This window comes from Netta rufina (genome assembly GCF_964035555.1).
Source record: "Netta rufina genome assembly, chromosome: 1".
Lineage (NCBI taxonomy): Eukaryota > Metazoa > Chordata > Aves > Anseriformes > Anatidae > Netta > Netta rufina.
In genome coordinates, this window is record NC_140123.1 from 119,613,425 (window position 1) to 119,628,106 (window position 14,682).

Consider the following 14,682-nt stretch of genomic DNA (forward strand, 5'->3'; position numbering starts at 1 on the left):
GTGAGCTCTGTACTTTGTGAATGCGTCAGAGAGGACAGAGGATTTGCAAAAATGCTATGATGTATTCTTGTAAATGATGAAGCTGTCCGTAGTTGTCTCAGTGAAGCAGCAGCAGGTGTGTTTGCAGGTGGTCTGTAAGCCTTGTCTTTTTTTAATGTGGTATTGATTTGCTTAGGGCTTATCTTCGCGCAGGATCTGCGTCTTCCAGAGCTCATTTCCCTGACGGAGAGCTCTCAAAAACACTCAGCACACAGAAATGCCCCTCACAACGCTGCTGTGCAGATAACCCTAGAAAGCACGACATGCCAAGACCCAGAGATGCCATGAGAGTTGTTGTCACCAGGAGGACAACCTCCACCCCTCCTCAATACCTTCCTAGACATCTACAGCACCCTCCTCCTCCTCCTGGACCTCCCCAGGTAGGTCTCAGTTCTTTTCCTGGACAAAAGGCTCTGCTGCAGCAGCAGCCATTGGCTTGGTTGCAGCCTATTTCCTTCCACCCGGGGTACCCATCCTCTCCAGCCCTTGCCACAGTGCTCTTGAGGCAATGTGAAACGCGCGGCCACCAGGTGCCGAGTTGTTTTGAACCTGAGAGTGAACCTGAAGCTCTTGTGACCACACGCGACAGATGCTGTTGTTGTGGCCCTGCGTGTGGTCAGAGCCACTTCAGCGCTTCTGCTTCTCTGATGACCCTGTTTTTTTAAAAATGCACTTGTGAAGCGCGTCGTGTCGGTGTTTTCGCCGTTCCTTAAACCTGCCTAATAGGAAATACTGCAGTCGCTGAACTGCAGGCAGCTGCTCGGTACGGCAGGTACAGCTCAAAACATGATCACACTCTGGTAAAGCCTCAGCAGCTTTTCTGACAGTAGCGAGGGAAAACATTTAAGATTATTGTTCTCAGTTGGGTAAAGCTTGTTGACACGTGCTATGGTAGCCTTATAATGTTATGGCAAAAAGAGTAAAAGATATGCAGCAAAACTATCTGTACAGGAAGTATGTGGGGTGTTGATTTAATTTGTTGATTTAATTTGTTTCACCACCACCCCTTACAGATCTCTACAATTGAAGCATTTCTGGTAGCAAGGTGGGTGTTTTTTTTTTTTTCTTGATCTGTTTTACTGCTAGGTTAAGTGTTTTATTCTAACCTGTACATGTGCTTTTATATAAGCACAGGCATTTAGATGAAATTAGTGTGCATCAGTAAATTATTAATGATGATAAATGCTGAGAAGGAACAGAGCTTCATTTGGCCATGAAGGAAAGTGTAGTAGTTTCTAAATGATTGTGCTTCAAAAACCTTCTGTAAGGAATAGAGATTTGTAGACCAAATAAAAAAATATTGGCTGAAACTGTCCTACTATGCTACAACTGTGGCGAAGGCAAGCTCAGAGGAAACCAGATGAATGCCAAATAACAGAAGTTTCATCCCAAAATGAAGAGGAGAGGGTGGAACTGATTCAAGTAAAATTGTAGGTGCCGAGAAGTGCACCAGGATGGGCTGAAGTAGTTTCCTACCTAGAGGAAATGGTCTTCAACGTGGGATGTGGGAAGAAAATATTTTTGGTGCAATTAGTAAATAAAACTATTTTTGAAAAAGTGTTTATTTCTTTCCTCTTTTTCTCATCCTTTTTTAGTTTCTATTTTTATGTTTATTTTATGATGTGCCTAATATGTTAGTAGAGTAGTAAGTGTAATTGATTTATAAATAAATGTACATATAATGGAGGTGCATGCTCAAAAATCTTTCACTAATTAGTGTCCATGATCAAAAAAGTTTGGAGACCCCTGACCTGGAGGCTGAGTGGGTATCTTTACAGAGAACCTGTGCTATTCATCATATTTGGAAGAAGCACATCTGGAAGGTCTTCTTTCTGTGAAAAATGTAATCAGGGTAGGATTTGCTTTGCCCACAGTCTTCTGTGCCAAAGATAGAAAAATACAGAAGGCAAAATTAATACCAGGGTGACTCTATATAAAGGTTTGAGGGGAATCCATGGGATTTCTGCTGCATTGTCTGTGTGAAATGTTCATAGATCATGCCTAAAAGAAGAAAATTAAAACTGCCATTTTTATTACAGACTATCTGTTGGAAAAAGCAATATCTTGTAGAAAACAAGCTAGTAATACTGAAAGAAATAGGCAATCTTTCAAGCACCTTTTTCAGGTCTGAATCAGTAACTAAAGAAGTGAATGTGGTATTTGAAGAAGTCTTTTTCATTTCTCATCCATTACCAACTCCATTTAATACAGATAATGCCTCCTCCTCTGAGTGTTTACTTATTTTCCTTAATGTGCAGGAGCTAAAACACCACAAATTTTGTATGAAGATTTTCTTTTACAACACAGGAGGTTTTTGTTGGCTTGTTTGCAACACCGCTGTAAAACTGTCAGTGCTGGAACACTCTTGCTGGAGGTACAAGACACAATGCAGGTCTGCTATCTAAGAAACTACAGATCTGCACAAGGCAGGAACAGCTTTTAATCTGTAGCCATCAGCATTATTCACTTCGCGCTTTCATGTGTGAACTACCGCAGTTTCTAAAGCAAACTTTTACTTTGAAAATCTTCTGGAATAATCCTATTGTGTAGCTGATCTAATCTAGCAGAGGTTCTGCTGAAGCAGATTGAGGAGGTGTGAAAAGAAAATGGCAAAATATCGGTGTTAGCAGTGAACATTCGTTTGTAATGTTTTTATTGGGTTACCCTTATTATATGAAGTGGTTTTCTTCCAGAAAACAAAAACAAAAAACAAACAAACAAACAAACAAAAAAACAGGTGAAATTAGTTGAGAGCATTTTAAATTAAATTAAATGGACATGCAACTCTCTTTCGTATGGTTGTTTTTAAGCAGCTGCACATATCACTGATCAGGGCGGATGATGAGTAAGAAGAGGCCAATGTAGTCTAATTCAATAATGGGAGTAGCAATGACTGACGAATTTTCCAGAAATGATTCTCATTTTTACAAGATTAGATCTTTTAGGGAAACAAACAAACAAAAACTGTAGGCTTGCCAGTGTTAGATTATTCGCTATGATTTATAGTGATTGCAAGTCTTCTTATTCCATAGTTTACAATACAGAGTTGTTTAGTGTGTGTGTTTTTTCTTCAAACATTTTCTAGCTTCAAATTCTGATAGTTTTGCCACGAAAAATTATTACTGATTTTTTGTTCCCTATTGTCATTACTTGTATTTTATGATCTTGTAACTCCTTAGCTCTCTCTTCAATATACTGTACTGGCTAACCTTCTTTGATATGTTTCCCTGAAAAAGGCTTTCTCATTGCACAGTGATTTTCATGCCCCTTTTCAGGTTCATCTCTGCTTTGCCAACATGTCAAAACTAGACACAGCATGTTAGCAGCCAGTGGCAACTCCGGAGCTGATATAACTCCTGTCCTCCTTGTGATTTCTCTGTTTGTACACCCATGGCTGCAGGAACATGGTTTTTTTTTTGGCCACAGCCACATCTTGGCAGCTGGTAATCCACCATGACTCATTTGTCCTTTTCATTTTTCCCAGGATAAAGTCTTCTGCCATGCAAGTATAGCCTCCACTCTGTGCTCTTAAACGAACGTGCTCATTGATGACCCTATTGACACATATGTTTGCTTGCCCCCAACTTCCAAACGACCAGGTCACCCTGTACCAGTGCTCTACCCATTTAATTATTTACCCTTCCCTCAGGCCTTGTGTCATCTGTGGGGTTTATCAGTGATGATGCTCTGCATTCTTCCAGGCCATCGATAAAAATGCTGAATATTTTAGAATCCAACCTAAATGTGGTCAGAACCCAGACAACTTCCTAGCTTAGAGTAACGAGGTGTTGGTGAACCAGCAACATGATCTGGAAAGGTGTGCCATGCTGGAAAGGGTTTTTTTAACTAAAAATACCCATCACTGATGTCACCTTCACCATCCTAGCCTCTTATCCCACTGAAAAAAATGCTTCCTGGCCACCTGAGAAGAGGAGCTGGATGGGGTCCTTTCCCCAGAAGTCCCCAGAGACGTGAAAACCTTGGACGTGACTCCGTTTGTTGGGTGTGCGTTTGCTGGTTTGGAGGTTGGTGAAACCAAAACTGGGCGTGGAGGTCTCTCAGCGGGTGGCTGCTAACCACCGCTAGGAGACCTCCTGCAGCTTGTATGGGTACCGGGACCAGGGACGGGGGGCAACGTCCAACGTGGGGCATGGAGTCAGTGCCGCTGTTTTTTGTAATTTTTACTAAATTCTTATTTTTTTTTAATGTGGTGTTTTCCCAAGTCACGCTGCCAGGATATTGCAGCACCATTTTTACAAGAAATGGAGCAGAAAGGAACGAAAGTTGAGCTTTGTGGCTGCAGAGGGAGACGAAGTAATGACATTGCAGAAGGCAGAAGGGCACTGAGCAGTGATTTTGGGGTGATTTTGGGGGATCTCTTAGCTGTTTAACTCAGCAGGGGTTTTGACTGAAAGTTCAGGCGCTACCAGCCCCCAGCCTGAGCTGAGGGCACCAAGCGAGGCGGGTGTGTGTGGGGGGGGGGGGGGGGGGGGGGGGGGGGGGGGGGGGAACTACAACTCCCAGCGTGCCTCGCGGCGGGCCCGCGGTACCACGGGGCTGGGCGTGCGGGCGGACTACATCCCCCAGCGTGCCTCGCGCGGTGAGGGCGTGGCATGGGGGCGCGAGGCGGCGGGCGGTGGGTGCCGCGCGCCGAGGCGGTTGCGACCGTTGGGGACCGTTGGGGACCGTTGGCGGGCGGGTGCTGAGGGCGTGAGGGGAGCGAGGAAGAGGCCGGGGCCGTGTGTGGGCGGCCCGGGGCTGTGAGGAGGGGGAGGAAGGGGTCCCGGGGTGGGTGATGGCCGCCGCTGTGCTTCCAGGCGGCGGAGCGGGCGCGGAGGGCGCTGCGCAGCCGGGATGGCTGCAGGAGCCCGGGCTGGCGGCTGCGGGTGCTCAGGGCTTTGGCTTCCCGCAGGACGCGAGGCAGGCGGCGCGCTGAGGTGGGCGGCGGTCACCGGAACCCTGTGCTGAGGGGCGGCGGGGAGCGCTGAGGTAAAAAAAAACCTTCGCTGCCGTCCTTTCCTAACCCTGCTTTTACCCTCAGTGCCAAAAAGAGGCTCCTGTGTATCAGTGTTCCTCCCCACGCTCGCTTTTTTTTTTGTTTTTCAGCCCTTCCTCCTCTTCTCTTCTACCCCACAGCAGCCCAGTCGCAAGCATGTTTTCTGTAAAAACGCCAGCCCTCGTTAGGCTGCCTTTGTGGCCTTCCTCTGTTGTGATGGCAAGTGAAATGAGCTTGCTACGCGTGGTGGCCTGCTCCTGGCTGAGGGGAGGTAGCGATTGCTGCCACAGGAGAGAAATGCTTTTATTTTTGTATTCCCTTCCCCCACGGTATAGCGACTTTGTAAAATGCTCGTTCATTTCCTAGCCTTGTAGTTGTTTGTTTGCCACAATACTTGCTGTTGTGCTCCTCTGTGTTATTTCTTTTTCAATTATACAGCTTGTCCTTTTTTTCCTTATGTGAAGCATGTGCGTCTTTCCATTCCTTTGTATGTTGCTGCTGGTTTGGACTTTCCCTTCTCTGTTACAAACTGATGCTTTGAATTTTTTATATGTCTCCTTAAAAAAAAAATTGTAATTATAATGTCCTGTGAAGCATTTATGCTTGAGTGCCTGTACACCACTGCCTTGCGTTGTTTTATATTCACTGCATAGTTTAGTTTCAGGAATAACTCATTTGAAATGGTGTCTGCTGTTGGGATGAAGTGTGCTGGCAGTGCTGTATGAACATATATACCTCTCATAAAACGATGAAGGTTCTTGCTGACAGTCTGTGATGGCAGGAAGTATTTCTATTTAGTATCAGTCTTTGTCTATAATTACTGTCAGCTCCGATAGTAGTGATGTTGGCGGGTGTTTTTTTCTGTAAGTAGTCTTATGCTAAAGCACCTCCTACATGTTTTTCTGCACAAAACCTTTTGGGAAGCGTGTCATAATCTCAGAAACATGCTACGTCTTTCTTCGTGATCTTTCTATGGTAACTCTCTTTGACTGCCACTGCCTACTACTCCCATTGAGTTCTGCCTGGGGCTGGAAGCGTGATTCTGTCTGTAACAGAGCAAAGGACACCTCGTTTAAGTGGGCGGGTGTCTGCTGCAAATGAAGATGCGCTGGGTACGCACTGCAAATGAGCAGGATAGTCCAGTCTTCTGGGGTGTTTGCAGTGGGAAGAACTTCTAGTTCAAAACTGGCCTAAAGGGTTGCTGAGTGCATCTCTTCTGTAATTCTTTTTGTCTTCTGAAAGTACTTCAAGGGTTAGCAGAAGCAGTGAGAGGGCTGTTATTATAAGGAACTGGGGGTGTGCCTTGGCACAGTCTTGTACGTTCTGCAAATCCATGTGTGTTCTTTCTGGAGCAAGCTGACACAAACCACCTGCTAATTTTTAGGGACTGTAGCCACCTCGCCTGCTTCTGCCTGTCCCCAGAGCTGTGCATTACACAATGATCACTGGTTGGCCATGTCTCTTTTGGCCTGTGGGTAATGAACACTGGGCAGTGCTTGCATTTTTTCTTAACTCTTCAATTGGCTTCTTGGTTGTCAGCTGCCATAACTCTGCTAAACCTGCTGTACGTTTCCCAATGCTTGGCAAGCTGGCCAGAAGCGTGTGGTTGCATTTTAATGATGCCATGATAAGCATGTTTCCAGTACCAACGTTCTGGAGCTGGCAGCAGGGATGTCATATCTGAAAGTACGCTTTCTTGAGCCACTTGTTTTCTTTCTGTATGCTAGCTACTAAGGCCTTTGTAAGCATTTATAGCAAAAGGCTGCAAAACAGTGGCCTGGTAATGTCCTGCTTACAACCATGTTTCACCAAATACAACTTTGAGGATAGAGCTTGTAGGCTCACTTGCGCTTCCTCCTTCCAGAGAGAGCTCTCTGAAGAGAGGAGCCCAGTACTGAGGGCTGCTCTTGCAGTGGCTGCAGTGTAGTGGAAAATCCAGACCGGCCTGCTCGCCAGCTGGTTCTGCTGCTTACCTGAAACAGTTCCCAGGGATCTGTTCAGCTCAGCGGGGCAGCAGCCAGGCAGCACGACATTAGCTGCAGAGATGCCGCGTGTGCTGTTTGCTTTGTGAGAAGTTTGTGAAGGGGAATAAATCTCCAAGTGAACTCGGTGTGGAAGAAAAGAGGGGCGGCCCTATATGTCAGCTTGCTTGTCCGTGTTCTGCTCATCCAACGCCCTGTGCGCTTTGAGCTAGATGCTGGGATATCAAGGGAGAGTGCAAGCGTGTAACCGAAACAGTGCAGAGTATTTGCTTCTGAGTCTGGACTTGGTTCTGCGTCTTCTAGATGAATAAGCCCAGGTATGGTGTTTTCTTCCTCTTAATATGATTGCCAGGATTTTAAAATCACAGCTTCTGGATTCACAGTTCACAGAGTTGTAGTTCGTGAACTTCTTAGTGCTTTAAATGGGTGCTATTTGTCAATTCACCAAAAAACAGTTCTATTCTTGATCTTTTCTAAGGAAGCAGTTAAATGAGGCATACTCTCTAACAATCCCTCTTCAAAAATAGAAATGAAACATGGGATAATATGAGTATATATCATCTGTCCCCAGCCCTGTTAGTCAGTTTGAACCAAATAGAGGAGCAGATAGGAGGGAAAAGGAACAAGAAGGGCACTGTTATCAGCAAACACTGGTATGCCTTTGAAACTCTCTGCTTATTTTGCACTTTGTTTCATAGTTCAGAATTTCTTACTGGCAGGTCTGACTTGAGCACTCATATTTTCCCTTGTGAATGTTGCATGTTTAAGCATTTGTTGTTTCCTGTTCCACTCCATTCAGCTGCAAAGAAACAAGACTAAAGTGTTTTGATCAGAGTGTGTGGGAGAAGGAAGGTAAAACAAGCAATAAAGAAGAATTGATTAGATAGTAGCTCATGCCACCAGAATAGCTCTAGCTGCAAAGGTAACTTTGATTAATATTTTATTTGGCAGGTGCATAAAGCCTGATTTATCATAATCCATAAACATAATCAAGCACAGCAAATGCACCAGCATAACAGGCATTTGGAAGTCCTCTGACGCATTGCACTCTCTGCAAAACATTACGTGTGTTAGCAATCAATTACTCATTAAAATCACAGTACTGTCGAAGTGTAAGTGCATGTGGAGTCTGTGGTTTTTTTTTTTTTGTTTTTTTTTTTTTGCCATGTCTTCCTTACCCTGAGTTTATGCTGTGAGCACGGGCCTGTGAAGGAGGGAATTAGTGACCTCCTGCAGGGAGCCAGACCAAGGCCCTCATGCTGGTGCGTGAAGGTATTTCAGTTTTGGAAGCTCCTGTCATCCAGTGCCTGTGGAACAGGGCACTCCCCTTGCATTGTTTTAGTTCTTCAGACACGCCTCTGTACACACTGTGGCATTGTTGCAGTTTTTATTGTCATTTCCAAACTTGTCTTTCAGCACTTTCTTCGTGTTCTGTCTCTAGTGCCTAGATACGTTTCAGTGTTTCCCAAAAGGCATTCCAGTATCTTGGCATGGCTGCCCTTTGTGAACAGTCTGGAAAAGCTTTTTTGGCATGCTTGCGATTCTTATCTGTGCTGTAAACACAAGCTGTGGAAGCCGTATGGGATGGCAGGCTAAAAATAACTTCTACCCTCGGTAATCTCTTAAGGCAAGCTAAGTCTTCTGACTGAGCGCTGTAGGTGGATTCTCTGCTCCGCGGTTCCCTACCATCAGGATCAGAAGTGCCAGTGAGCTGTGCCATCTGCTCTGGGGACACAACTGCTGTTGGTCTCTCAGGGAGAGAGGAGAGCATCTAGCACAGAGCGCTGCGGGAGGCTGGGAGGAAGGCGACAGCTGTGCCTTGAGCACTCGACCCTGTGGGTGTGGGCTTGTGCTGCAGACTTAGCGCTGCTGTGCTTCCAGTCTCCTGGCAGGGGAAGAGATGCTTGTCTTGAGGGCGCATTGCGTAACAGGAGTGGCGTCATCAGCATGACGCTGCTGGGATAACTCTGGTGTTAGTATCTGAGGAGTTACTCACTCGGCCTTCTCTTTCCTTTCAGCAGCAAGGGCGCGATGATGGATAACCGTTTTGCTACAGCGCTAGTAATCGCCTGCGTTCTCAGCCTCATCTCCACCATATACATGGCGGCTTCCATCGGCACTGATTTTTGGTACGAATACCACACCCTGTCCCCCGTAGAGAACATCACAGAAGCTGGCCGGAGCGTCTGGGAAGAATTCGTCAGTGAAGAGGCAGATGAGAAGACCTACACAGATGCGCTCTTCCGGTGCAACGGCACAGTTGGGTTGTGGCGGAGGTGTATCACTGTACCCAAAAACTCTCACTGGTACAGCCCACCAGGTATCTGGAGTAACTAACACTTCCCTAGCTTGCCTACAGGGGTATGTGCTAACTTCCTCACAACGTGTCCGTGTCACTTTCTTCCTCCAGAAAACTTATTTCTAGCTTGTATGTTTGTTCCTTTTTTTTTTTTTTTTTTTAATAAAGACAGTCTAAGCTTTTAAGGAAGCGAAAGGTAAAAGTCTGTGGCTGTCAGTGCTACAGAGTCAGAATTTGACGCGTTATATTTCATCTAAATTCAGTCTAGTGTAACTTGGTTTTCCTTAGTGTCCATGGCCCATCAGGTGATACAGTTGTTACTCTGCCCATCACCCTCTTTCAAGGAGAGGTCAAGGGATCCAGCAACGGGGGAAAAATACTGCTTTATCGAGGTGACACTCAATCCTTCTAGCTAGTCATTCGTTTAGCTTGAGTGTCACAAGTATCCCGCTGTGGCACCAGCATGTTTTGGACTCCTTGTAGCGTTGGATATGGTCTGAACTATTTATATTCCCTTCTTTGACAGTTGTTGGAGGATATAAAGAAGTGCAGTGAGCAATTGTTTTAATTCCTTCAAAGTAGGGTTTGAAAATGTATGTAAAGCCCTTATTCTGAACCCTTTTGGAAAAAACACTTTAAAATGTCTTTTTCTGGAGAAAACATTACATAAAATACATTTTTTTTCCTCTAATGAAAACGCATTTTGAAAGAAATGTAAGAACAACTCTGCTCATTAGCATTCTCCAAGCAATACCTAACTGAGAGGCAAAAGGGGAGAAAATTAGCATAAAAAGCAGGTATTTCCTTTTCTTTAAGCTGTCCTCTCTATCTCATTTTTTTCATGAAATGTTGGGTAAGATACCACATTCTGCATGTGGATATAAGCACAGCTCTGTTACGGGAGTACAAGAATATGAGACAACATAGTTAAGCATCATCTGCCACATTTTATCCCTACTTGCATGGCACTGATCTATGGATCAGTGCTTAAAGATTCTGCATGTTTGAATGCTGTGCCTCCTTCTAGTAACTATGTTACACTTACTGCCTGCTAACGTGTCCTTCAGATCTCTTTTGAGAGGTTTTTTGTTTGTTTTGTTTGTCTAAAATAGAACTTGGAGGAGCTTCCCAGCTTAAGAGGTTGGAAGATGAGGAATTGGATAGAGATGGGGTGAGGGGAACCTAATGGTATTTGTATTTTTTGCTTTTCTGTTCCAGAAACTGATATGACTACAAACTGCATCAGTTTTTCCCTCTCTGATCAGTTTATGGAAAAGTACATAGAGCCTGGAAACCACAACAGTGGCACAGACTTGAATCGGACTTGTAAGTGTCTTTCACATCTGGCAGGTAGAAAAGTCGGATAAAAGAGAAGGGGATTTTCCAAATGCAGGCAGTAGTGAGGAAGCATCTGCATCTTGCTCTGCTTTTTTTTTTTTTTTTTTTTTTTCCAAGTAGCACAGGTAGTAGGTCAAAGTTTAAAATGAAAACTTAGGTGCTTTAGCAAAGATTTTGGTCATGAATGTGGTACAAGAGCTTGGGAGTTAACCAATAAAGTTCTTCGTACTTCAGTTGGAGCCTTTGGACCTTTCTTAGCTCAGCCAATGAATTAGTGTGGGTAGAAATATAACCTGGTGGGACAAGGTCAGTTTTTAGCACATCCTTGAGAAATCTTTCTTGTGTGTTTCTTTAACGTGCAGATCTGTGGCGATTGCAGTTTCTCCTGCCCTTTGTCAGCCTCGGCCTCATGTGCTTTGGAGCTCTGATTGGGCTCTGTGCATGTGCCTGTCGCAGCCTCTACCCTGCCATCGCCACGGGAGTCCTCCATTTCCTCGCAGGTCGGTCTCCTGCCACCCACCGCTTCCCCTCCCTCCTCCAGAAGCTCTTGGCGAGAGCCAGAGCTCTCCAACAGCGAGCTCATCACACTTCACTTCTTCCTTCCTCAGGACTGTGTACACTGGGCCTGGTTGGCTGCTATGTAGCTGGGATCGAGCTGCTCCATAAGAAGCTGCCCCTGCCTGACGATGTGAGGGGTGAATTCGGCTGGTCCTTCTGCCTAGCCTGTGTCTCGGCACCTCTGCAGTTCATGGCAGCCGCTCTCTTCATCTGGGCGGCTCGCACCAACAGGAAGGAATTCACTCTCTTGAAAGCGTACCGTGTAGCATAAATGCTAATGCCTAAGTGTTAGGTTTCCTTGTTATAGCCTCTTCTCCACGTGGCCCTGTCTACATTTTTCTTCTTTTATTCAGAATTCTACCTTGTACTGCGTGCTTCTCGCCAGTATAGCCTGCAGGGCCTGAAGACAAAGACCTCTGGGCTAAACGACCAAACTCTGCCAGAAGTCTGCAGAACTTTAACAGTTTTTTAATTATGTTTTTTAAAGAATTATTGTTTTTTAAGCTTCATTTGGTTGTTGAATATCCCCTTGGGTAGATGTACATGCCCCTTCCTCATTTTATTTCCTTCTCATCCTGTAGGAAATGAGAGGGGTCGTGAGGAGGAAATGAGATAGGAAAAAATGGAGGTAGGGAATGGGGACTACAGAGCAGAAATAATAAATAATCAGGAGTTGTCCGTTGCGTGACCTATGGAGAGCACCCAAGAGACATGGGGGAGCAAAGGTACCTTCGTTGTGGAAATGCTGTCGTTAAATCAGTGTTGTAGCTTGGCTGTGGGGCTCTTACTCTCACTAGCTCACTACTTGTGGCTTCTGCTGAAACTGGTGTAGGCAGGGCAGCTGGCTCTGGGATCGCACAGCACACCGTCCTAAATGGAGAATCCGAAGTGGAGAATCGGTGCTGCTTTTGCTACGGAACAGGAGAAATTGGGGCCCCTGCGGAGCTTTGTGCTGCTCTAGCTGCACTGCTTCCAGGGCCCGGGATGGTTCGGTATCTGCACTACATGTGATTGTGCACTCTAATCCTATCACGCGGTGTTTTTGCTTGCTGTGAAATAAGGCTTTCCTCTCTCTTGTGGTGTTGAAGAGAACCCCTTGCAACCTTCTTCATTTTTAATTTGGTTTAGTGTATGTGTGTATATGTACATAAACATTTTTTTAGAACTCACCTATTTATCCTTTATAGCACACGACAGGGTTTTTTTAAAAGGTGCTGCTCAACTCCCACGTTGCCCCAAACCTATTGTTTAAATGAAATAAAACAACCCTCAGATATTTTCAGTGTTGCATTAATTTGATGGGAGGGTGTGGGAGTGTTCTGGAGTGTTTTGGTTGGGGAAAGAAAAAAGTGTCCGTATCTCTTTCTGTATTCAGGGAAATGTCAGTAGAAGCAAATATGTTTGATTATGTTTCTTAGGAAATTCTTGGGCTTCTGTGAACTTTAAATATTCCTTTACTCATCACTGGGGGACACAACACTCCATAATTTCTGATTAGCACTTTGCTTACTTTGCACTTATTTATCCTAAATCACTGCATCTCTGGCCAGACTGGACAGCATGCCTTTTCTTGAAAGATTTTTCTAGATGAAACTGTTTAATTCTGAGGCCTTAACTCCCCTCATTTATAAGAAATGTTTTCGAAGAAATAAATCCTGACAAAATGGATGACTCTGGGGTGTCAAGGGTTCTGTGAGTTACCTTTGATGAGACTGACATGGAAGTAGGCATTGTATAGCTCTGCTGGGTTTTGCTTTGTTTGAGTAGGTGTTATTTACAGTCACCAGTTTCCTAAATATCGGGGATCTCTTTCAGTATTGTTTTTACCTTGTTTGATAGGGATGAACCTACTTCTTTTATAACCATCACTGCAGTTTTTATAAAATGAAACAAGATAGACTCATCCATGATGCTGAAAACAAGAAAGCTGCAATGGAAACTGTTCGTTCAGGATAACCCCCCTGTCCCCTGCTATTCAGTAATTTTTCACCTCTCCACCTAAAAAACAACTTTTTTTCCCTCTCTATGATCTCTGAGCTAATTCTAACCCTGTGAGAGGGGCTGTGGTACTTTTTTGCAGAGTGTGAAGATAAATGAAAATCCTTGCTGCTGATATGTACTAAGTTGTTTTTTTTTCCAGTCATTAGTTATCTCTGATTTACATAGATAAGGCCCAACTGCTTAGCTTGTCATCTCTCATTTGTCAGAAATACTAGGGCATACAAGGCTCAGTTTGGGTCAAAGGGACCAGAAGGTGCTTATTCAGCACTCTGGGAGAGGAAACACTGCTGGTTATTTTATCTAGTACAGTGATTTATTTTTTTTGCTTTCCTAGGAGCTGACAGAAACTAATCTGAGCAATGGGAGTCCTGCTTGTTCTCTCCTCTTGTATCAGACACCAGTTTCTCTGAAGCATGAATTGATAATTTTGAATGCTAACATTCTTGTTTCCAAAGGATGTAATGTTTTGGGTAAAAAGGGAGATATTAGAGGTGCTCTTGGTCCTTTCTTGGTCACCTTAATTATCAGTGAAAACAAGATTGCCTGCTCTTCTCTCTCTCAAATAAATACTTGTTTTTCTGTGTCCTGAAATGAAGAAGAGGGGAAAAAAAAAAAAAAAAAGCCTTGATTTGAAACATTTGTGTAAAATGTGTACTTGCTTTTCAATGTGTAGAATGGATTTCAGAGAGAGAAAGAAGCAGCTTACTTACAGAGAGGGCTAGCCGTCTCTGTGGTCTGGGATGATGGATCTGCACCTAGCTCTCTTGCTGTGTTATTGTGTGCCTTGCTCATGGTAAAGACTGAGAAGAGTTCTTGGGCTGCCAGCTTGGAAGCTCTTAGTTAGCTCTTGGAAGAAGGAAGCAGCACATAGGCAGATCTTTGTAGTGTCCAGAGGTTGGTTGCATTCAGAGAAGCTTGAGGCCTGTGTGCTGATTATATGCATATCTGCAAGTGCAGACACCCTCACTCAAAAAAAAAAAAAGAAAAAAGAAAAAGGAAGGGTGCTCCAACTCTGGAAGTAAGTGGTGAGATGAAAGGCCGATTTGTGTCCCTCAGTATCTTGTGGTCTGACCATGGGAGATGTTTATTGATACTGGCTGAGCACTGGAGATAGGAATGAGATAGATATGGACAGTGAGATCAGAAGAGATGTTTTCTTTAAAAGGAAAAAAAATGTTCTTCTGTGTTCGCGTATGTGTGTGTGCAGGGGAGGTGGCACCAATCTGTCACATTTAAACATGAAGATCTCTCAAAGGGAAAGGAGAACAAAAACCGAGGAAGAAGCCCTTCAGACCAAGAGTGGACTCGTAATGGCACATGGAAACAAGCACCAAGGACTCCAGTGTAACTCTTCCTGTGGTACTGCAAAGGTCAGCTGCTGCTCCTCCACCACAGTGCTGAGGTGGCAGAGCCAAGTGGGTGAACTCATCTGCTTATGAGAAAAGCCCACGAAGGCTCTGTCCCCTGAA

The 14,682-nt window shown here is 44.6% G+C and overlaps 1 protein-coding gene across 2 annotated transcripts; it reads left to right on the forward strand.

The window, feature by feature from the left end:
* The first annotated feature begins 4,633 nt into the window (after positions 1 to 4,633).
* CLDND1 (claudin domain containing 1) lies at positions 4,634 to 12,815 on the forward strand. 2 transcript variants are annotated; one of them, XM_084306230.1, is made up of 6 exons: positions 4,634 to 4,675; positions 4,952 to 5,028; positions 9,036 to 9,337; positions 10,535 to 10,642; positions 11,017 to 11,154; positions 11,263 to 12,815. In XM_084306230.1, the coding sequence occupies exons 3-6, from the start codon at positions 9,049 to 9,051 to the stop codon at positions 11,481 to 11,483; spliced, it is 756 nt and encodes a 251-aa protein (XP_084162356.1). In that variant the 5' UTR covers positions 4,634 to 4,675; positions 4,952 to 5,028; positions 9,036 to 9,048; the 3' UTR covers positions 11,484 to 12,815. The 2 variants fall into 2 exon arrangements, with proteins under 2 accessions (XP_084162356.1, XP_084162357.1); XM_084306231.1 differs by having other exon boundaries at positions 4,645 to 4,675; positions 9,039 to 9,337; positions 11,263 to 12,814.
* Positions 12,816 to 14,682: the final 1,867 nt, after the last annotated feature.

Coding starts and splice junctions, on each gene's coding strand:
- CLDND1 (XM_084306230.1), top strand. CDS start 9,049: ATGATGGATAACCGTTTTGCTACAGCGCTAGTAATCGCCTGCGTTCTC. Junction 10,643..11,016: donor CACAGACTTGAATCGGACTT/GTAAGTGTCTTT, acceptor TTTAACGTGCAG/ATCTGTGGCGATTGCAGTTT. Junction 11,155..11,262: donor AGTCCTCCATTTCCTCGCAG/GTCGGTCTCCTG, acceptor TTCCTTCCTCAG/GACTGTGTACACTGGGCCTG.